The sequence below is a fragment of the Muntiacus reevesi genome, chromosome 2 (genome assembly GCF_963930625.1).
Source record: "Muntiacus reevesi chromosome 2, mMunRee1.1, whole genome shotgun sequence".
Classification (NCBI taxonomy): domain Eukaryota; kingdom Metazoa; phylum Chordata; class Mammalia; order Artiodactyla; family Cervidae; genus Muntiacus; species Muntiacus reevesi.
Genome location: NC_089250.1, coordinates 63,198,429 through 63,220,740, shown reverse-complemented (window position 1 = coordinate 63,220,740; position 22,312 = coordinate 63,198,429). Strand labels below are relative to the sequence as shown.

Sequence of the window (22,312 nt, the reverse complement as noted above, 5' to 3'; positions counted from 1 at the left end):
AAGGAGTATGTTGCTTATACAGGTGAAGAGCGCTTCTCATGATGGAGAAACTACCTTAAGCCAGTTGAAAGGAGGGAGAGTCAGCTGATAAGTTTACATCCTCATTGATGGCTGGTTAGAAAATCATCTGACACAAGCTGTGAGCTGCACGAGTTGCTTAAGTCGTGGCCGGCTGCAAACTCGGGCTTTTCTATCCATGGGATTCTCCAGGCAAGAGTAGGGTAGTGGGTTGCCAGGCCCTCCTCCAAGGGGTCTTCCCAACCCAGGAACCCGTCTCATGTCTCCTGCATCAGCAGGTGGATTCTTGACCACTAGTTGCCATCTGAAGTTTTGAGGCTACAAAAGTGGTTTGAATTTGTTTTTTCTGATCAAGTCATATCTGAAAAACCATATTTGGGTATACAATGTAATAGCACTGGAAATAAAGCTGGTTAATCTTGTAGTGTGACCTTGAGGAAATCGAGACTTAGCATTTTAAAGGTGAGAAACTTAATAGCATCAACCTTAAAGGGCTAAATAATAAGGATTTACAAGCATCTATGAAAAGTCTTAATGCATGATAAATCATTACAAGTTTGGATTAACAGAATGCTCTTAAGATTAACAAGAAACGAAATCTCAGCCCACCTCCGAAGATCTTTAAGCAAGCTGGGTAATAGGCTGTGAGAGGAAAAAATGCTTCTAAACAGAAACTCTGAATACTCAAAGACTTGCTTTATTATAGTACACATGGGATGGAACTGATGGGAGGGGGTCCATGTTGTGGGCAACCACTGCCCTGATTAGCATCGGATGCCCATCCCGATGGCCATGAATGTGCCAAAGGTGCCGCCACTCTGCATCATGGTTTTTCCGATGCCGCCCATCAGCTCCCGACCCCGCATTCCAATCCTGAGGGAGGAGGAAACCAAAATTGGTAACAACAATACAGGGAAGAGTATTAACTGCCCCTTTCCAATTTATAATCAAGCACTGCTGAAGTCTGGCAGGACACTATCTCTTGCCACATGGAGTGAGTAATGCTAAGGAAAAAGATCCATTAGGATCTCTAGGCAACTGACGGGTTTGTGGGAGGCAACAGAAGCAGTATAAAGTACAGAAACAGGGAAATCATTTTTGGGTGCTGGTTTTGCCTCCAGGGTATACATGATCCAATACAACGTTTTTTAGATGGTCTCCTAGTGTTAAAACAATGATTGGGGGGGTCAGACCTGGGGTCAAGAACTAAGTGTAGTTTACAGGCTGTGTCGTGTATAATGAGGCTCTTAACATCCACCGCAGTGTTGTGATAACAGGGCATTCAGCACTGTGACTGACAGTAAACGCTCAGTAAACGATAATTTATCAGGAACAATAGCGTCTTTTATGTGTGAAAATTAAGAGTGTAGAGTTTATCTGCTTAATTTCTACATCCTGTTCCCAGTGCAGTAAAATTAATCAAGTTTTGTTTCGCCATGCGCCTAACGGGAGTAAAACAGAACAGCCATTTATTGAGCACTTAATATGTGCCAGGTTCTCTGTTAAGTGTGGTCTGAATTGAGCTTAGAATTCTACATGATGTAGAGGTTTACTGATCTCATTTCTACTTGAAACCCAGGTTCCAACTTGCCTAAGGTTACAGAATAAGGGTCAGAAAGCAGTCCGAATCAGAGCTCAACCATTTTCTCAACCATTTGGATTATCATCAGTCCTCCCAGACTGAAGGTGATTAGGAAAACTGTCTCCTTCGTTCCAGGGCAGCGACAGAATTGCAAAGTAGTAGTCTCTATTCGGGCTGTAGGCTGGGAAAATAGGTAGTCTCTAGAGATCACCGCCAGCGCCCCTCACCTGAGACAGGAAAAGGTGCCGAAGAGCGCCCCCGCCGCCATGCCCACGGCGCAACCCATCACGAAGCCCATCTTCACGCGGTCGAAGCAGCTTGGCTGGGACTGTCCATAGGGACCCACGGCCACCGGCATCTGCGGGGTTCGAAGGTTAGGGAAGTGCGGGCCTAGCCGCCAGCCCGAGACTCCAGCAGAGGCCAGAGGAGGTGGGATAGGGAGCCGGCCCAGGGGTTCTGGGAAATCCGAGAAAGAAAATAAGGGTGTAGCCCGACTCCATCACCCTCTGTGCGTTCGAGTCCCCGCGCCACGGTGCCCCCACCTCACCTCGCTCGTGGCTTCGGTCGCTCAGATCTACGTCTTACACGGAACGCGAGCTGGAGCGCACTCGAGATCCGAGGAAGTGCTTCCGGGGCGCGGAGTAGCACTTCCGGGATCCTGTGGCTGAGGACTCTAGCCACTTCGGGCGGGGGGTCTGCCACCGGGACCATGCTGCTGCGAACCGCTTGGAGGCGGGTGGCCACGGCCGCGCCCGCGGCTCCGGGGTCGAGGGCCAAGGCGCCCACTCGGGGGCTGCGCCTGCGCGGTACGCTCTGGGGCCTGCTCACTGCCACCTCCCTGGAGGCGCGGAACTTTCTCCTGGGCTAGGCTACTTACCTGCATATTCAGGAGCCTCCCTCTTTCGCTACTCAGACCCTCTGACCCTTCCTCTTGACTGCTCCCCTCAGATTTTCTCTCACCGGCGCTCTGAACTGTTGACTTCGCCGCAACCCCCGCTCCCGCACTTCACATCCAGCCCCGCAGGCCCTCAGAGCCCTAAAATTCGGCCATCGGATTTCTCCTGACCCAATTGTAGAGATTCTAGTGGTCCAGCCAGTAACCTTTGAAGGAGATCTTTTTGTTTGTTTGTTTTGAAGGAGATCTTACCTACCGTCTCCACGTTCCTTCTCCGGGGCTTTGCCCTTTTGGAGATTTCCGCACTCCAACGACGCAATTTGAATGTTGTCCCAGCACCCTACCTTAAGAACCCTGTCTCTCTCCCTTACCTCTTTTTTACAGTTTGCTTAACTTTTTTGATATTCTGTTTCCTTTTGCGTTGAGATTCGCTCAGAATCTCTTAAACTTATGTCACCCCCGTCCAGCCTTTCCTTTCTGTTGTCTGGGATGCCCTGTGTGCAGAGTTGCATCCTCTCTCACCTGGCCCTTCCGTTCCATTTTTTGTCAGGTATAGACCTTACTCCCCAGTCTGCTGTTCCCTCTGATGCAGCCACTGCTCTGGAGGCGGAGCCAGTGCTGCGACCTCTGTACATGGATGTGCAAGCTACAACTCCTCTGGTAAGGATGGAGGGGCAGCTTTCCCTGAGCTGTTTAGTGCAGTTAGAGTGTAGAAGTGGCAATGCACAGAAATGGCTGAATCCCTGCAGAAGTGAGAGCCATTGAGAAGTGTGTGCTGGGAGAGCAATGAGCCAGAAGACTGGACTAGAAGTGTCTTTACTGCTTACTAGCTATTGATCTTGGTCAGATCACTTCATTGCTGGCACTCTCCTAGTAGTTAAAAGCATAGACTCTGGAATTACCAGACCACTGCTTACTGTATGCATTTGGGCAAGAATTAAATAGGTTAAAAGATATAAAGCAGCCCTTAAAATAGTGCCTGGCGCATGATGAGCTCTGGAATATTAATGCACGTTTTCATCAACATCCTTTCCTAGATACCACATTGGTTGGCAGTGAAAACACCTACAGACACAACTGTCAGGAAAAAGTAGTGTTTGTAGATTATCTGACGAGATGGTAGAATAATCTGATTTAAGCGGATTGGGAGGAGAGTGTATTAAGCTAACATTTGGTTAGCACCTGGGGGGATGGAAGAATGTTTGAGGCCTAATCTAGGCAGGGTCTGAAGGATTGGGGGTGTGTTGAGGCAGGTTGGTTAGGTCAGGGGATGGAGTGGGGCCCGAGTTAACTGTGGGCTCAAGCAGAATGATCCGTTCTGTTTTGTCCAGGACCCTCGGGTGCTTGATGCCATGCTCCCTTACCTGGTCAACTACTATGGAAACCCACACTCCCGGACACATGCTTATGGCTGGGAGAGTGAGGCTGCCATGGAATGTGCTCGCCAGGTTAGTACAGAGGACTCTAGGAAGTTCTGATGTCAGAGGTTTCAGTGACCTGTGGGTGGCTTTTTTTTTTTTTTTTTGTAGCTGTGGGTGAAGGTGGAAATGGTTTGGGGCTCTCTCAGCAAGAGATTCAAAGAACAGGCCTTTGGAGTCCCTCTGAAGGCATTCAATTAGTTTCCACATTTCCTGGCTAACTGACCTTTGTTATCTCATTATCTGACTTCTCGAAGCTTTAGTTTCCTCATATTGAAGATGGAGGTTGAGGGGAGTCCAGTGGTTAGAATTCTGGACTTTTGCTCCTGGGGGTCTGGATTTGATCCCTGTTTGGTGAACTAAGATCCAGCAAGCTGGGTGGCATGTCCAGAAGAAAATGGAGATTATAGTAGTTCCTACTCCTTAAGGTTTTGGGGTGGATTAAATCAGACAATACTAGTGATATGTTTGTTGACATGATGCCTGTGCATACTAAGAACTCAGTAAATGCTTTTTCAAAAACACCAAAGTTGTTATTAATTGGATCTGGGATGTAGTTGAATATATCCCTTTGTCTGATCCTAGTGGGTACAGAACTGCTTCTTGAGCAGTTGACAGATTGCAGTGGAGCTCTTCTTGCTCCAGACTGCTGTCTTAGTTGTCACCACAGCCCCATTCTTGCTGAGGAAACTGATGCTCCTTATTTCTGCTTCTCGTCTTAACTTGCAGCAAGTAGCATCTCTGATTGGGGCTGATCCTCGTGAGATCATTTTCACTAGCGGTGCTACTGAATCCAACAACATAGCAATTAAGGTAAGAGAACCAGAGGGCATATCTGGGCTTTCCTGACCTGGGAGATGATTTCCTGCCATCAGTTAGGCTCATGTGTCTTTCCCAGCCACCCACTTTCATCATATCATGAAAAAAGACACAGACACACCACCCTCTTTCTAATTTGTGGCTTCCTTCAGCCCTGTGTAGTTGACTCTATCTAAAGTTTGCTCCTGGTGAACTGAATTCAGTCATGTAGTTGAATAGGAAAGGAGGTGACTCTTGGGTCATCAACCATGTGGTGTTTTGGATGACAGTTACTTCAGAGGATAAATAATGGTGACTCAATCCTTTTCCCCATCCTTTAGATCTAGTCACAATGAAGTCCAGAATATACTCGTAACTGAATAGATTTCTCTGCTTCTTGTTACCAAGTTCACCCTTATATCTATGATTTCAGGGCTGCCTTTTTCTCAGCCTTCCTTTTCTCTCCTGTGAGATCTGTTTGCAGCAAGTTCCTCCTATTTCTTTAGATATCCCTGTTTTTAAGTCCTGGTTGCTGTGTTGCTGTCTGCAGACATTTACTTAATCACCCGTTCTGAGATTAGTCACTCTGTCCTTGGAACATCTTTGGTGCTAACGAAAGTAAAATTCCACTCTCAGTAATCATGTTAGTGTTTCACAGAACATAGTCATGCCTGACTGGGGCCAGGGTCACTTGTGTAAATACCAAGGCTCTGATAAATTGTGGGCTGCTGTAGGTTCAGTGCTGGCTCTATCCCTTCTCATCGTGGTCTTTCACCTGTGTTGCCAGTATTGTTTTTTCTGACTTTGGACTCAGTGTAGGAGGCCCAGGCCTGGGCCAGGTTCCAGAGTCATCAGCACTCGCCGGATCCTGTTAATAGGAAAGTGTCCTTCCTTGGGACTGCAGAGACTGCAGAGCCCTGCGTGTGGTCTCTTCAAAGATGAGGATGGTTTCTGGAATGGGGAGTGTTTTCAAAACTTTGAAAATATTTGCTTTGAAAGTTTTCACAGATTCCCAGACCTCAAGGTCAAGGAGTGGTTTTGTCCGTTTTCTTCTTAGACTTCTGGATGGGTAGAATAAATATCTGTCTGCTGGTAGAGGATTCAACACTCTGGGTAACTAAAATAGGAGGAAGGGGAGGGAACTTTTACATGTTTTCATTTGTATGTTCCTTGTCCCCAAGAACATTTTTATGTAGTTATAATTTTGGCCTAATTAGTTTCATATTCTGCTTTTAGCATAGTCCCCTGGGAGGGGTGGGGTTGCACATTTTATTTAATTTTTTTAAGGAATTCATGCATATGCAGTGAAAATTTTTTTTAACCCTATGGAAAGGTTTATTTATTAATTTTTATTAGAGTACAGTTGCTTTACAATATTGTGTTAGTTTATACTGTACAGGGAACAGGGAAGTGAATCAGCTGTAAGTACACATATATCCCCTCTTTTTTGGATTTCCTTCCCATTAGGTGACCACGGAGTCCTCAGTAGAGTTCCCTGAGCTATACAGTAGGTTCTCATTATATGGAAAGGTTTAAACTCAAGTGTAGATCTTCCATTTCCTCCTCCCCTACTAAACAGACCAGGTCTGTTTAGTATTGTTCCAGAAAACAAATTGTACAAACACATGCATTTGCTTTTAATAGTTTCACATATTGTAGCATCCACATTTATTTTCCCATAGCCATTAATAACATATGCTATATTTTTCCATTTCAAACTCCATAATTTTTAATATACCTACATTCTTTTTCATGGAGTTGTATTGTTACAGTTTACTATTTATTCCTCTATTGTTGGATGTGTTTAATCTCTCCATTTGTTTAAGGATTGTGAATACAGTGAAAGCATATTTTGTCTCTATAGAGTCATCTATGCTTTGAAATATTTCCCTAGAGTAAATTCCCAAAAGAGGAGTCACAGTAAAGAGTGTGAATACTGCTTTTTTAAAAAAATTATTTACTTTTTAATTGAAGAATAGTTGCTTTGCAGAATTTTGTTAATACAGCTTTTAAGACATCTTTATAAATAATTCTCTGAAGAGTTTGTAATGTTAAGTACTGCCATCAGCAAGGAATGAGTGTATGAGTTTCACTTCTACACTGCCAGCTTTGGGTATCAGTATCACCATATTTGTTTATTTTGTTGTTTACATAGAAATAAAACATATGTACCCTGCCATGTGTAAAATAGATGGCTAGTTGGAAGCTGCTATTATAGCACAAGGAGCTCAGCTCTGTGCTCTGTGATGACCTAGGGGGTGGAGTGGGAGGGCAGCTCTAGAGAGAGGGAATATATGTATGTTGTTGTTTAGTCTCTAAATCGTGTCTGACTCTTTGCAACCCCGTGGACTGAAGTCTGCCAGACTCCTCTGTCCATGGGATTTTCCAGGCAAGATACTGGAGTGGGTTGCCATTTCCTTCTCAGGGGTTCTTCTTGACCCGGGGATCAAACCCGCTTCTCTTACATCAGCAGGCGGGTTCTTCATCACCGAGCCACCAATTCCCTGCTGATTCATTTGTGGTACAGCAGAAACTGTTACTCATACAACTTTGTAAAACAGTTATCCTCCAATTAAAAAAAAAAAGAAGTAAATGAGAAACACTTTCCCTGGGATACAAGGATAGGAATGTTTTCCATTTTCCATCTATGATATAATAAAAAATATATTTGGTCTTTGTTCTCTGTTCCTAGTACAGAGGTTCAAAAACCTTTGTAGTTTCCTGAATACTAGGAATGTCTTTGTTATTCATAATAAGCCCCCTTGGACCATAATGTATTTCTGGTGATGACGTGACTCTTGGTGGGCCCTTAGATAGTTTTAAGATGCAGGCTGGTCACTCCAGAAGGACCAAGAATGTGATTAGAGGGTTGTAACTTTGATCTGGAGAGGAAAGGGGGTTGGAGATTGAGTCTAGTCATATGGCCAGTGATTTAATCAGTCATGCCTGTGTTATGAAACCCCTGTAAAAACTGGAAAACAAGGGGGAATTCCCTGGTGGTCCAGTGGCTGGGACTCTGTGCTCCCAATGCAGGGGGCCCGAGTTTGATCCCTGATCAGTGAACTAGGTCCCACATGCCACAACTAAGACCCAGTACAGCCAAATAAATAAATAAAAATCAATATTAAAAAACAAAACAAAACTGGAAAACAAGAGTCAGAGGAGCTTCCAGGTTAGCTAACACATGGGTGTGCTGGAAGGTGGCATGCTTGATGCTCTGTGCCCTTCCCTGCCTCAGGCCTCATCCTGTGCATCTCTTCCATTTGGCCATTCATGGGTTTTATCTTCTGTGATAAAGCTATGATAGTAAATGTAGTGTTTTCAGTGAATTCTGTGAATCATAGGGGATTACTGAATCTTAGGGGGCTATGCATCACCAACTCAATGGACATGAGTTTGAACAAACTCCGTGAGACAGCGAAGGACAGGAAAGCCTGGAGTTTTGCAGTCCATGGTGTCACAAAGAGTCAGACTTGACTTAGTGATTGAGCAACAACAAGGGGGCTGTGGGAAGTCTTTTATTTGTAGCCATCGGGGGAAATATGGATGGGGGTCTTGTGACAGGCCTCACAGCTGGCGTCTGAAGTGGAGGCAGTCCTGTGAGACTGAGGCACTTAACCTGAGGGATTTTCACTATTTGGGATAGTTAGTGTCAGAATTAAGTTAAATTGTAAGACACACAGTTGTCAGAGAATTGATGTTGGACCATACCGCCCTTATCCACTTACTTCTTGCAACTAGGATGGAAGTCACTGCTGTCTCTCTGAGTATATTCTTTTTTCCACCATCACCAACTTCTAGGGAGTGGCCAGGTTCTATAGGTCTCGGAAAAAGCACTTGATCACCACGCAGACAGAACACAAATGTGTCTTGGACTCCTGCCGTTCACTGGAAGCTGAGGGCTTTAAAGTCACCTACCTTCCAGTGAAGAAGAGTGGGATCATTGACCTGAAGGTAAGAGGGACATGATAGGGGGAGCCTGGCTTCAACTGATGAAACTGTCTCTTTAGCCTCAGCTGGAGCTTGAAAGACTAGATCTAACGGTGAAGGAGGGCTTTAGAGAAATAGGTCTCTCAGTGGGACCCAGAGCATGTTCCCCTTGAGTGTGCACCTTCTTCCTTTTGTCTGGAGGATTTGTTTCTCAGCTTAGTTGGTGCTTCCTGGTCTGTTTGAGAGCCACTGACCATGTATGCAGGATGCCAGAGACTCACACTCACCACAGGAAAGCTCTGGCCTCCTCCACCCTTCACTGATGTTTCTCATCCTTCAAAAGGGTAGGTGTAGTTTTGTGAAGAATATTTCCCTTTGGGACCTATATATTTTTTTTTTAATTTTATTTACTGATTTATTAATTTTTGGTGGCACTGGGTCTTTGTTGCCTTGTGTGGGTTCTCTATAGTTGCGGTGCACAGGCTTCTCATTGTGGTGGCTTCTCTTGTTGTGGACGATGGGCTCTAGGTGCATGGACTCAGTAGTTGCAGTACATGGGCTCAGTAGCTGCGGCTCGAAGGCTCTAGAATGTGGGCTTAGAAATTGTGGTGCACAGCTTAGTTGCCCTGCAGCACATGGAATCTTCCCAGACCAGGGATCGAATCCTTATCCCCTGCATTGGCGGGCAGATTCATATCCACTGTGCCACCAGGGAAGTCTGATGCACAATTTTCAAAAGGTATATTCCACTGATAGTTATTATAAAATATTGGCTATATTCCCTGTGTTGTACAATATATCCTTATAACTTATTTATTTTATACAGTTTCTGCTTATTTTTTATACAGTTTTTTTATACATTTAACATTTTTATGTGTACATAAAATGTGTGTACATTTACATAAATGTGTGTACATTTAACATTTTTTTATACAGTTTTTGCTTATTTTTATTTTATTTTAAAATTTTTGACTGCACCCCGTAGCATGTAGGATCTTAATTCCCTAACCAGGGATCAAACCCACACCCCCTGCATTGGAATTCTTTAACCACTGGACTGCCTGGAAAGTTCCTTTTTATTTTTATTCCAGCAGGTGTTTTTTTTTTTTTTTTGGCTGCACCTTGAGGTATGTGGGTTCTCAGTTTCCTGATCAGGGGTCGAGCCACTCCCTTTATTTTATTTAATGGCTTTTTACTTCTTTGCTCTGTTGGATGCCTATGCCTATTTTTCCACTAGGCTTAGCTTCTTGAACTTGAGGAGTGCATGTTTTCTATATCATCATTTCTCGTAATACTTAACGCAATGTCTTTCTTTCACTCTGTACTATTTATTGTGTTATAGTTCCAGGCACTGGGGATAAAGGGATGAATAAGACAAGCCTAGTCTGTGCCTTCAGGGAGCTTATATTCTAGTGAAAGGACAGTTAACATGTAAACAAATGTATAAATAATTATGAATTGAGATATATACTATAAAGGAAGTAAAGAAGAAGCTGAGAGAAATGAAACATTGAGAACCTCCATTAGACCAGTGTCAGGGAAAGGATCATAGATATTGGGAGGTTGATTACTAGTTTCTTTAGGATAAATGTTTTCGTCAGATGTGGTCCCTATGTCCATGTTAATAGTAGCCTTGTTTTTTACTACTTGCTAAGTCGCTTCAGCCATGTCCGACTCTGTGCGACCCCATAGACGGCAGCCCACCAGGCTCCCCCGTCCCTGGGATTCTCCAGGCAAGAACACTGGAGTGGGTTGCCATTTCCTTCTCCAATGCATGAAAGTGAAAACTGAAAGTGAAGTCGCTCAGTCATGTCCGACTCTTAGCGACCCCATGGACTGCAGCCCACCAAGCTCCTCTGTCCATGGGATTTTCCAGGCAAGAGTACAGGAGTGGGGTGCCATTGCCTTTTGTGTTTTTACTGCTTATTTTGTTCTTTGCCACTTACTCTGACATCCTTATGTAGGGAAGACTCCCCCTCTTTTTTTTTTTTATTAAGTTTTTAATTTTTAAATTGTAGATTCTCATGTAGTTGTCAGAAGTAATACAGAGAGATCTCATGTATCCTTTATTCATTTCCCTTAATGATAACATCTAGCAAAAGTACAGTATAATACTACAACCAGGATATTGATGTTGATACAATCTCCTGGTCTTGTTCTGATTTCCCCGGTTTTACTTGTACTCACTTGTGTGTGTGTGTTTAGTTCTATGCATTCTAGTTTCATTACATGTGTAGGTTTATGTAACTGTCACCACAGTGATGCTTTATTGTGTTTTCGTTTTTTTTTTGTCTAAATATGTATTTAGTTTTGGCTGCACTGGGTCTCCATTGCTGCTTGCAGGCTTTCTCTAGTGGTGAGCAGGGGCTACTTTAGTTGTGTTACATAGTCCTCTCGTTGCAGTGGCTTCTCTTGTTGTGGAGCACAGACTCTGTGGTGTGCAGGCTTCAGTAGTTGAGACATGTGGGCTCAGTATTTGTGGCTCAAGGACTCCAGAGAACAGACTCAGTAGCTGTGGGGCATGGGTTAGTTGCTTCATGGCCTGTGTGATCCTCCTGGACCAGGGATTGAACCAGCGTCCCCTGCGTTGCCAGGTGGATTCTTAACCACTGGACTACCAGGGAAGTCCCATGGTATTCTTTTAAAACCACTCATTTGATCACCATTTCTTTAATTTTGTCATTTCAGTAATGTTATGTAAGTGAAATGTTAGTAATATAGTATGTACTCTTTTGGGATTGGCTGTTTTCACTTAGCGTAAGTCTTAGGCGAATCATTTAAGTAGTTGGCTGTCTCAGTAGTCTGTTCCTTTTGTTGCCGAGCAGTATTCCACATAATGGAAGTACCACAGATTCTTTAATCATTTACCTATTGAAGGACCTCTGGGTGGTTTTTAGATTTTGACTATTAAGAATAAAGCAATCATGATCATTTATAGGTTTCCTATGTGAATTTAAGTTTACATTTCCCTGAGTTAATGCCCAAGAGTGCAGTTACTGGGTCATATGGTAATTTCATGTTCAGTTTTAGAAGAAACCAAAGCTGCCAGACTATTTTCCAGTGTGGTTGTACCATTTTATATTCCCATCAATAGTGTATGAGTGATTCAGTTTCTTTGCATCCTAGCCAGCATTTTGTCATTGCTATTTTAATTTTACCCACTCTTGTAGGTGTGTAGTGAAAGGCCCCTTTTCACAACTAAGCTTGCTTACATTCTGAGTTAGAGAGGACTCTGTTCGTAGTATGGTCTCTTTACTCCTGATATTCTTAGGAACTAGAGGCTGCCATCCAGCCAGATACCAGCCTGGTCTCAGTCATGACTGTGAACAATGAGATTGGAGTGAAGCAGCCCATTAAGGAAATAGGTAAGTATCATGGGTGGACCCTGACGCTTGCCCACCACTGGGATCCATCTGAGGAGCAGGACTGGACTAGGAGCTGAAACACGATATAGAATGCAGTAAGGAAACCAAGGGAAAGAGGGCTTCAGTTCCTTGTTCAAGGACATATTGTAAATGGCACAGCTAGTATTTGAACCCAGGTCTAGTACCACTTGAGCTTCCCAGATGGTGCAGTGGTAAAGAATTTGCCTGCCAGTGCAAGAGACACAAGAGCCTTGGGATTGATCCCTGAATTGAGAAGATCCCCTGGAGGAAGAAATGGCAACTCATTCCAATATTCTTGCCAGAAAAATCCCATGGACAGAGATGCTTGTGGGCTGCAGTTCATGTGGTCATAAAAGAGTGGACATGACTGAGCGCACATGCATTGCACTGCACTAGTATCCTTTTTATTTTACTGCAGTTAGTGCAGAAAACAAAACGAAAACCTCCACCTTTTTTTCTCTTCGTCTTTTACCTTTTTCGTTTTAGAACGTCTGTTTACTGTGCTCATTTGGAGCCAGAGACACGTACCCTGTAACTTCTTAGGTACATTAGCAACTAGATCTATTAATTTTTGCTTCTTTTAAATCAATAAGGATCTAAAAGTTAATCTGATATATTGAAAGACCAGTGTTAATGAGGTAGGAAGAGTCTTATGAATCAGAATGTCGGGGGTGTTTTGATTTGATGCTTTGTGCTTTTTTTTTGACCACCATAACTTTATTTTATTATTTATATAAGTTGGACTATAATCGCTTTACAATGTTGTATTCGTTTCTGCTGTACAATGAAGTGAATCAGTTGTATGTATACATATGATCCCCTCTTTCTTGGGCCTCCCTCCCACGCCCCTCCCCCCTAACCATCCCACCCATCTAGGTAATCACAGAGCACCAAGCTGAGCTTCTTGTACTTTACATTGGTTCCCGCTAGCCATCTGTTTTACACATGGTAGTGTATATGTGTCCATCCTAACCTCTCAATTAATGCACATTGTGTGGAATCTAGGAAAATGGTACAGGGGAACCTATTTCCAGGCTAGGAGTAGAGATGCAGGCATAGAGAATGGATGTGTGCACTTGCCCTTATTTATTCTAGTCAAGGACACTAGAGCTGAGAATGAGAGAGAGACAGAGAAAGAGAGATATATATGGAGAGAAGTGATTTACTATGTGGCTAGGGCCAATACCAGATGTAATTTTGCCTCAGAACTCATATATTATAGGACCACTGCCAGGTTACTTCCTAACATTGTGCTCTGGTTCTTCCTCTCTGTTGTTTTCTCAGGGCAGATTTGCAGTTCCAGAAAGGTGTATTTCCATACTGATGCAGCCCAGGCTGTTGGAAAAATCCCACTTGACGTCAATGACATGAAAATTGATCTCATGAGCATCAGTGGTCACAAAATCTATGGTCCCAAAGGTACTAGCCCCTCCTAGATTTCCTTCTCTCTGCACCACCCAACAAACTCTTTGACAGGTGTTCCTGGGACTCATTTGGGATTGTCATTGCTCTCAGAGGAAGAGTGCTCTGCAGAATGCAGGTGTCATTTAATAATAGCCAGGAACACTTGCCTGTTTGCAAATTCTAGCAGTTAACTATAAACAGACCATCCTTCACTGATCTCTTTAGAAAATCCTTTCATGTAGATGTTAATTTGGTTGAGGAACAAAGTTTTGTCATATCAAATTAGCTTGATAAGTCTAGTTATCTTGTCTACTCAACTATGATTTGTAGATCATTATTCTTTTTTTTTTTTGACTGTGTGGTATGTGGGATTATAGTTCCCTGACCAGGGATTGAACCCATGGCCCCTGAAGTGGAAGCCTGGAGTCCTAACCACAGAACCGCCTGGGAAGTCTCAGATCAATATTCTTTGAGTCCTTTATTCCCTCGTGTTTTGCTTTAACCTTAGGGGAAGATTGTATGGGCTTTTATGTGTTTTGGTGTTTGTTCCTAGCTTTATTAGTCTTTGCTCCTGTTAATCTCTCAAGGATACTTGTCTGTGTCCTGTGGTCCTATTGGCCTAGGAATATTTTCCAGCTGGAATTCTGCCTTTGCACGCCAGCCTTTGGGAAGAGACTGTTGTCCTCTGTTTTACAGAGTTAGCCATCCAAAATGAACAACTCTTCCTCTCTTTCTTGGGTGAGGGCCTGTGGTGGTTGGTTATGCCGGTATACTTTCTGTGTCTGCAGGGTGTGTCATCCAGATGGACACCCTGTGGGAAAAGGTGTGATAATTCCTGAAAGTATATAAGATGGCTTCTAAAGCAGCAGTCCCCAACCTTTTTGGCATCAGGGACCAGTGTCATGGAAGACAATTTTTCCATGGACCAGGGATGTGGGGTAGGATGCTTTCAGGATCCAAGTGCATTACATTTAATGTGCACTTTGTTTCTGTTATTATTATATCAGTTCCATCTCAGATCATCAGACATTAGATCCTGGAGGTTGTGCTTCCAGAGGTTGTAAAGAGTGTGTTTTTAAGTTAATTGCTTTTAAAAGCCCAACAGTCATCCTTTCTTTAACTAAAATTGGCTTATTGGCTTTTATTGTAGATAAATCTGTTTTGATAAAACTAACTCATATTGAGCAGAAGCTCTGTTCAGCACTTAAATGTATGCAGGTATCCCTCACTATCCAAACTCTTGCTTTTTGAACTCAGAAGCTAAACAGATTTAGATGACATGGTAGTCTTTACTCTCCAGATGTAGTGTCTGAGCCCTTACTCTCTGAACTTGGGAACTGCAGAGATTCAGATAGTGTCAGATACTTGAATATGATTTTATTTTAATGGGGAAATGGAATATATCTTAATAAAAGAAGTTTGGTACATCCTGCATTAGTCTCCTCCCGCCCCAACATTTTTTATTTTGAAAATTTGGGAACTTACAGAAAAGTTGAAATATTTTTTTGACCCCTTTGGAAAGTGATATTTTGTTTCATCTGCCTTTTCCTTTTTCTCTTTTTTGTAACAAACTTTGTTTCCCAGGGGTTGGTGCCATCTACATTCGCCGGCGGCCCCGTGTGCGTGTGGAGGCCCTGCAGAGTGGAGGCGGGCAGGAGCGGGGTATGCGGTCTGGGACAGTCCCCACACCCCTGGTGGTGGGACTGGGGGCTGCGTGTGAGGTGGCACAGCAAGAGATGGAGGTATGGGGAGAGCAGTTCCCTCCTACAAATTCTTCCCTGTGCTGGGTCTCCTGTTTAGCAGCTTCTTGGCATGACTGGGTCAGATCTTTGCCAGAAGAGGTGGTTTAAGAAAACCGTCTCTCTCCATGTGCTGCTGGCGTCCTGCTCTGAGGGAGGTGTTGTTGTTGTTTAGTCACTCAGTCGTGTCCGACTCTTTGCGATCCCTTGAACTGTAGCCCACCAGGTTCCTCTGTACATGGGATTTTCCAGGCAGGCATACTGGAGTGGCTTGCCATTTCCTTCTCTAGGGGGTCTTCCTGACCCAGGATCAAACCTGGGTCTCCTGCATTGTAGGCGGATTCTTTACCGTTGGGCCACCTGGGAAGCCCTGAGGGAGGTCTTATGGGCTCCAAATTCCAGGTCCTTTACTGGAACCATGTGTCCAGTTATTGAGCACCTCTGTGCTCAGTGCTGTGGATACAGTGGTCTCCGTGAGTAACACAAGACCATAGGTAGTTAAATGCACAGTCACCTCTGGGCACAGAGTAGGGTTCCTCATCCTTTATGTCTCTGAGCTGTTAATGGTCACTATGCTTAGTGTTCCCTTGCCTGCTCCTCAGTATGACCACAAGCGAATCTCAAAGTTAGCTGAGCGACTGATACAGAAGATAATGAAGAGCCTTCCAGATGTGGTGATGAATGGGGACCCTGAGCACCATTACCCAGGTATGGTCGTGCCCATTCTGTTCCCGCCTGGAAGAGCCTGAAACTCTGAGCCTCCTCTCATAGTAATTCTCTCTTTCAGGCTGTATCAACCTCTCCTTTGCGTATGTGGAAGGGGAGAGTCTGTTGATGGCACTTAAGGATGTTGCCTTATCCTCAGGGAGGTGAGTTGGACTGGATAGGCAGGGTCTGTGGCAGGACCAGTTAGTCTGACTTTAAGTGTCGGGTTAACAAGCTTCCCATTGTGGAGATGACAAGCACAGGAGCTTTTGGTTGAGAATAAAAGTCATTTTGTAAGCACCTGTTTTTAGCCAGTTGGGCACAGGCAAAAGTTTGCCACCTTCCGAGGGCTTCCTATGTTAGAGTTTTGTGCCTTTTGTGGTCCCAGGAGATGCCTGTATCTGTTCTAATGTTATTCTGGTAGTTCTGTTATAGCCCTCTAGAATTCAAGGATGTTCCAGAAGATAACAAGTGTTTAGCTGCTGTCTAGGCTGCTACAGATGATGCATTTGGTTGTAGGGAAGTGATCCCATGGTTCTCTGCTACTTCTTGTTACGCTTAGCTCATGTGGTATCACACTCTCTCATGCTTTGGCTGTGTACTTGCTCACGGAGGATATCCTCCACAGGGGCCAGAGGAGCTCAATCCACATCCTAGAAGGTACAGGCCACATCTGTCTCTTTAGCTCTGTCAGATGAGAATGTCTCTTTTGTTGTGATATGACTTCAGGGGCCTGGGGGTAGGAGCAAGACTGGGGGTTTGTGGCCGGAAGCAGATTGGATGCTGAACTGAGCAAGGCTCTGTGTCTTTCTCCTCAGCGCCTGCACCTCTGCATCCCTGGAGCCCTCTTACGTCCTTCGAGCAATTGGCACTGATGAGGATTTAGCTCACTCTTCTATCAGGTTAGTCAACTGAACTGCAGCATTTATGAAAGGCATGCCCTTTTGTATTATTCATCTCCTGTTAGAGTCTTCCTCAGTCTAGTTTTTTTTTTTTTTTTTAAACAACAAAGTACCTATTTTTTATTTGGCTGCTCAGGGTCTCAGTTGTGGAATGCAGGATCTTAGTTATGACATGTGGGATCTAGTTCCCTGACCAGGGATAGAGCTCAGGCCCCCTGCATTGGGAGTGCAAAGTCTTAGCTGCTGGACCAATCTAGTGAAGTACCCAATTTAGTTTTTCTTATCCCTTCTTCATTCTTCACAAGTTTCTCAAGCAGTGGTTCTCAGACTTCACTGACTGTCACCTGGGAAGTTTGTGAATGATGAAGAGGTCTGAGTGCTGCACTCAAAAGAGATTCTCATTTGCTAGGTTTGGAGAAGTAGGAAACTTCTTGGATGACTCTCAGGTGACCCACAGACCATGTTTGGAGAAACTCTGTCCTCCAGGGGAAGGACTGTGTTCCCTCCATGTCTTTTGTGGAGTAGAGCCTCATTGGGTATTTGCTGAATGAATTTACCCTGGTGCCACAGGTCTGATGCAGAGTTCCTCTCTGTGTCTTTCTCAGGTTTGGCATTGGCCGTTTTACTACAGAGGAGGAAGTGGACTACACAGTGGAGAAGTGCATTCACCATGTGAAGCGTCTTCGAGAAATGAGGTATGCACTCTTGTTCCAGAGATTCTTCGGAAGAAACTGCAGTGCTAGCTCCTTTCTTGTCCTCAAGCTGTGTATTCACCCTGCCAGAAACCAAAGTTTGAAAATCCTTGGATTTCAGGATTTAGAGGACGTTCTAAGGCAGGAAAGTGGATTTTCTTGGCTACTTGTCAGAAAATGAAAAGGTGTCTTTAAAAACTAAAGAACCACCTAAATTCAGAGTATTTTCATTATTTTATTTTATTAATTTATTTATTTGGCCTTGAGGCTTGCAGGATCTTAGTTCCCTGACCAGAATCGAACCTGTTCCCCCCTTAAGTAGAAGCATGGAATCCTAACCACTTGACATCCAGGGAATTCCCCATCATTTTATTGATAATATTAATCGTTGTCTTGCAGCCGTATCAATACAGAATTCATGATTTGTAGACTAAGTTTAGGAAAACCCTCTTTAAGATAGGAATTCTTAATTTGGGTTCTATGGCTGAACTTCAGGATAACCCTGAAATTGTATGCTAAGTGTTTTACAGTTGTGCATTTTCTTTGGAAAAAAGTCCATAGTTTTCATCAGATACTCAAAAGGTTAAGAACTTTTACTCAGAGTTTTCTTTGTAAAAATGCTTACAAAGGTCAAGAGATCCTTTACCAGCCAGCCGCTACTAGGGGTTCTTCTAATAGTCATAGAGCTCTATGTTCATGGGAACATAAAGGCCTTGGGAATTCTTTAGAACTCTGTTCTGGTTCAGTTTGACTTTCAAGATTTTCTTGTTCTAGTTGGCAAGAGTGAGGTAGTTCAGGTATATACTGCTTTCCTTCGTGAGCTCCCCAGCCCTTTCTGGGCTCTGAATTTTCCTTCAGAGTCTGGTTGTATTGCTTAAATATCTATTGCTTGCTTAGCTTTGTCAGGCTCAGTATTCCTCCTTGGCTTGGCCTTCTCATACTCTCTGGCACACTCAGGGGGCATTTCTACTGACTATGCTGCCAAGTAAGAAGTTCCTCATAACTGTGTGTCTTCAGCATCTTCACCCTATTCCTTCTGATGCTTTGCAAACAATTTCAACTTCGTCCCATTAGCCCTCAGCCAGAGTTTTTATTTTGTGAGCCTGCGATTTTTTTTTTTTTTTTTGAGCCTGCGATCTTAAGTCACCTTCCCTAAAGAGAAGGCTAACTTCAAAGAGTCTTGGAAAATGTCAAATAGAAAGGTGCTGGGGGACTTCCCTGACGGTCCAGTGGTTAAGACTCTGTGCTTCCACTGCAGGGGGCACAGATTTGGTACCTGACCGGGAAATTAAGATCCCAGCATGCCATGTGGTACAGCCAAAAATAAAGTAAAAAAAAAAAAAAAAGTGTGCTTGGAATGCATAGTGTAATGGAGAGAGATAAACCAAGAATAGAACGAAATTGGGTAGAATAAAGTTAACTGGAGAACTCCAAATCAAAATCTTATGGTTGTAACACATTGAAGTAATATCTGGTCTGGAAACATTATCTAAGGCATCAAACTGAAGGGGAATCAGAGCTTAGCAGAGATCTCTCAGCAGCTGTTCTTGTATGAAATGGGATGCCCAAGTCTAAGGCTCAGAAGATCCTTTTGAATTGGAGTTGGGGATGTTGGAAGTAGAGTCACCTCTGGGGAGATGAATCTTGTGGGAATTGGATAATGGTGATACATACCCAGGTGATTTAGGGCCAAGTTCTGTTTCTGAGAACTAGAGCAAAACCAAGAAGCAGGTGCTGAAAAGTTCATTTGTGTTGGTGGTTAGTAGAGAGGCCGAAACTTGCTGCTTACACTTGTTCCAAGGGTCTTGGTTCTCCCAAGGAAACTGTGTCCATAGCCTCTCATGAGTGGCTTGAGGGCTTCATGAATATAACCACACTTGACACTCTTGGAGTGGCCTCATTGAAGCTGAGCCTGGGTTACCTAGTTATTAATGTTGGCAGCTGGGGAGAGGCTAGAGCTGACAAGGACTTTCTCAGACATCTGAGAAAGACTTGATAACCTCTTGTTTTGGAGTTATCAGGGTAGGAAGCAGAGGAGAGACAAGGACAGATGGAGGCAAGTTAGGGCTCAGTTCTATCTGCTTCCTAAGTCTTCACTCATCCAAATACCTCTTCTCTTTGGCAGCCCTCTCTGGGAGATGGTGCAGGATGGCATTGACCTCAAGAGCATCAAGTGGACCCAACACTAGAAGAGTGGGCCTCTAAGTTTGTGCTGGCCTGGCTCCTCCTGCCTCATCAACTCATGCACAGCCAGGCATTTCGTTACCCCCAGTGGTTGCTCCATGTTCAAACCAGAACTGGTGTAGCTCACTTGACTTCAGCATTGGCCTGCCTCTGAGACAGAAACATGAGAAAGCGGTATTTCTCCGGCCTCAGCTCCTTTGGTGGGAACATTCCCCATTTCTTTCCAGGAATCCTCTGGTCTTATAGTGAGTGGATGTTCTCATCCTGAACCAGGAGGGACATTTGCTATGAGTTGCTGCTGGACACATCTGTATCCTTGGTGGAGAGAGCCAGAGGAACTGTAAAAACGCTCTTTGTTCAGGGACCCTGATGCTCTAGGTGGACATTTGAGTTGTTGCTCACCGCTGCTTAGAGAGACTGACTTCTTCAGATACAAGCATAATCATCTATGACTTCATCTTTTTTGTCGCTCCAAAGGCTACCTCTTCATATCATCTATAGATTGAACTGCAAGTTTCTTAGAAGGCTTGTCTCCTCTGTGTTCTTGTCCTTCTTTTCTTTTGACCTAATGGAGCTAGAAATATCTGCATGACTGACTCTACCTAGTCTTATAGTAATTTATGTTTCTTTTTAAAAAAATTGTTAATTTGCAGATTAGAGAAATAAAATCATCTTCCTGTATTTATTGTATGACTTTATGAGAGGCTCAAGGAGAATTCCAAGCTTGGGAATCATGGGGCAGATTACTACTTGACTTGATGTCAGCAGATGAGTCTGCTTGCTTATTTCTTTAGTCAGCAAATATTTGGGTGCCTCTCAGGTGCCTGACCAGAGAAGGCAATGGCACCCCACTCCAGTACTCTTGCCTGGAAAATCCCATAGATGGAGGAGCCTGGTAGGCTGCAGTCCATGGGGTCGCTAAGAGTCGGATACGACTCCACGACTTCACTTTCACTTTTCACTTTCATGCACTGGAGAAGGAAATGGCAATCCACTCCAGTGTTCCTGCCTGGAGAATCCCAGGGACAGGGGAGCCTGGTGGGCTGCCGTCTATGGGGTCGCACAGAGTCAGACACGACTGAAGCGACTTAGCAGCAGCAGCAGGTGCCTGACATTATTCTGGGTATTTGGGATACAATGATTAAAAATACATAAAAGTACTCTTGGTGAACTTTCATTCTAGTAGGCAGAAAGAAAATAAGAATTAAATAAGGCTATTATTATAGACTGTGATGTGTGCTGTAGCAGAAATTGAGCAGTAGAGAAAGTAACAGGGAAAGAACCTACCATGCTGGTTATACTAGGAAAGCTTTTTTGAGGAGGTGTTAATTAAGCACAAACATGATTTCTAGCCATCAAAAAACTAGGGATTGATGAGGAATAAGAAGGAACAGTAAGAGCAAAGGGCCTGAGGCATGAAAAGGCATGGTGTTTGAGAAACAGAGGTCCAAACAGCCAGAGTAGAGTTTCTCGATTTGTGGGTCTGAAACCGTAAGTGGGAGGTTACCAGCATTAAAAGGGGTGAAGAACTTTTTCTCGAGTACATCACATGTAAATATTTAAAAATTTTATGGAAGTATAGTTGATTTAAAATGTTACATTAATTTTTGCTGAAGAGTAAAGTTACTCAGTTATATGTATTTTCATATTTTCCATTATGGTTTATCATGGGACATCAAGTATAGTTCCCTGTGATATACAGTAGGACCTTGTTGTTTATCCATCCTGTATATATACTAGTTTGTATCTCTTAATCCCAAACACCTGATCTTTTCCTTCCCTACTTGCCTCCCCCTTGGCACCTGCAATTCTGTTCTCTATATCTTCCTCTAGTGTACAACAGGTGGTCAAGATGACATCTATGTCCTGCCAGTTCAGATTGAAAGCCACTGTGAGTCCTCTAAATTCTCAAATAAAATTGGTGGGTTCCTGACCAAAAAATCTGAATTTAGTTTCGACTTGTGACAAGTCAGACATAGGAAAGGAGAAATGAACTGAAATAGTGTCCATTTCTTCGTTGGCCATCTCAAGGAGAAGCAAACGATTTTCAGGGAGTTGAGGGTGTTCCTGAGAGGAATCTTAGTTTCGATCAGGGATCAAACCCCTGCAGGCATGGCCAAAAAAAAAAAAAAAAAAAAATCAACATATGGGTACAAATATCTTTTTGAATTATAATTTTACTTGGGTATATGCCCAATACTGGGATACTGGATCATATGGCAACTCTAGCTTTAGTTTTGTGAGGAAGTTCCATACTGTTTTCCATAATCGCTGCACCAATTTACACTCCCACCAACAGTATAGCACACATGTTAAATATCTTATTTTTATCACATATTTTAATGAGTTTACAGGTTGCAAATGTATTTCTCACGTGACTGATACTCAAAGTTTGAAAGCCACTAGGCAAAAGTACGGTGAATGCAGACAGATGAGAAGGAGGAGATGGAATTATAGTTTTTCGAATAAATTTTATTTTGAATAATCTTAGATTTAGAGAAATGTTGCAAAGATAGTATAAAGTTGCATGTCTATCACCCAATTTCCTCTAATTTTAAACATCTTACATAAAACTATGATGTCAAAACTAAGAGACTGATATCTGTACATCAGTATTAACTAAACTTCAGATTTCGTTCAGATTTCATCAGTTTCCCCA

The 22,312-nt window shown here is 43.4% G+C and overlaps 2 protein-coding genes across 3 annotated transcripts; one reads left to right on the top strand and one right to left on the bottom strand.

Annotated features, from left to right (window-relative positions):
• Positions 1-693: 693 nt before the first annotated feature.
• Positions 694-2,282, bottom strand: ROMO1 (reactive oxygen species modulator 1). Of its 2 annotated transcripts, none has more exons than XM_065921908.1 (3): positions 2,148-2,282; positions 1,828-1,958; positions 694-891 (listed from the first exon to the last, which is right to left on the bottom strand). In XM_065921908.1, the coding sequence occupies exons 2-3, from the start codon at positions 1,956-1,958 to the stop codon at positions 783-785; spliced, it is 240 nt and encodes a 79-aa protein (XP_065777980.1). In that variant the 5' UTR covers positions 2,148-2,282; the 3' UTR covers positions 694-782. The 2 variants fall into 2 exon arrangements, with proteins under 2 accessions (XP_065777980.1, XP_065777982.1); XM_065921910.1 differs by having other exon boundaries at positions 1,828-2,056; positions 2,148-2,220.
• NFS1 (NFS1 cysteine desulfurase) lies at positions 2,275-20,334 on the top strand. Its single transcript, XM_065921907.1, has 13 exons — positions 2,275-2,406; positions 3,046-3,155; positions 3,827-3,943; positions 4,643-4,726; positions 8,513-8,665; positions 11,913-12,006; positions 13,312-13,446; positions 15,016-15,173; positions 15,773-15,878; positions 15,958-16,039; positions 16,694-16,777; positions 17,383-17,472; positions 19,595-20,334. The coding sequence occupies exons 1-13, from the start codon at positions 2,310-2,312 to the stop codon at positions 19,656-19,658; spliced, it is 1,374 nt and encodes a 457-aa protein (XP_065777979.1). The 5' UTR covers positions 2,275-2,309; the 3' UTR covers positions 19,659-20,334.
• Positions 20,335-22,312: the final 1,978 nt, after the last annotated feature.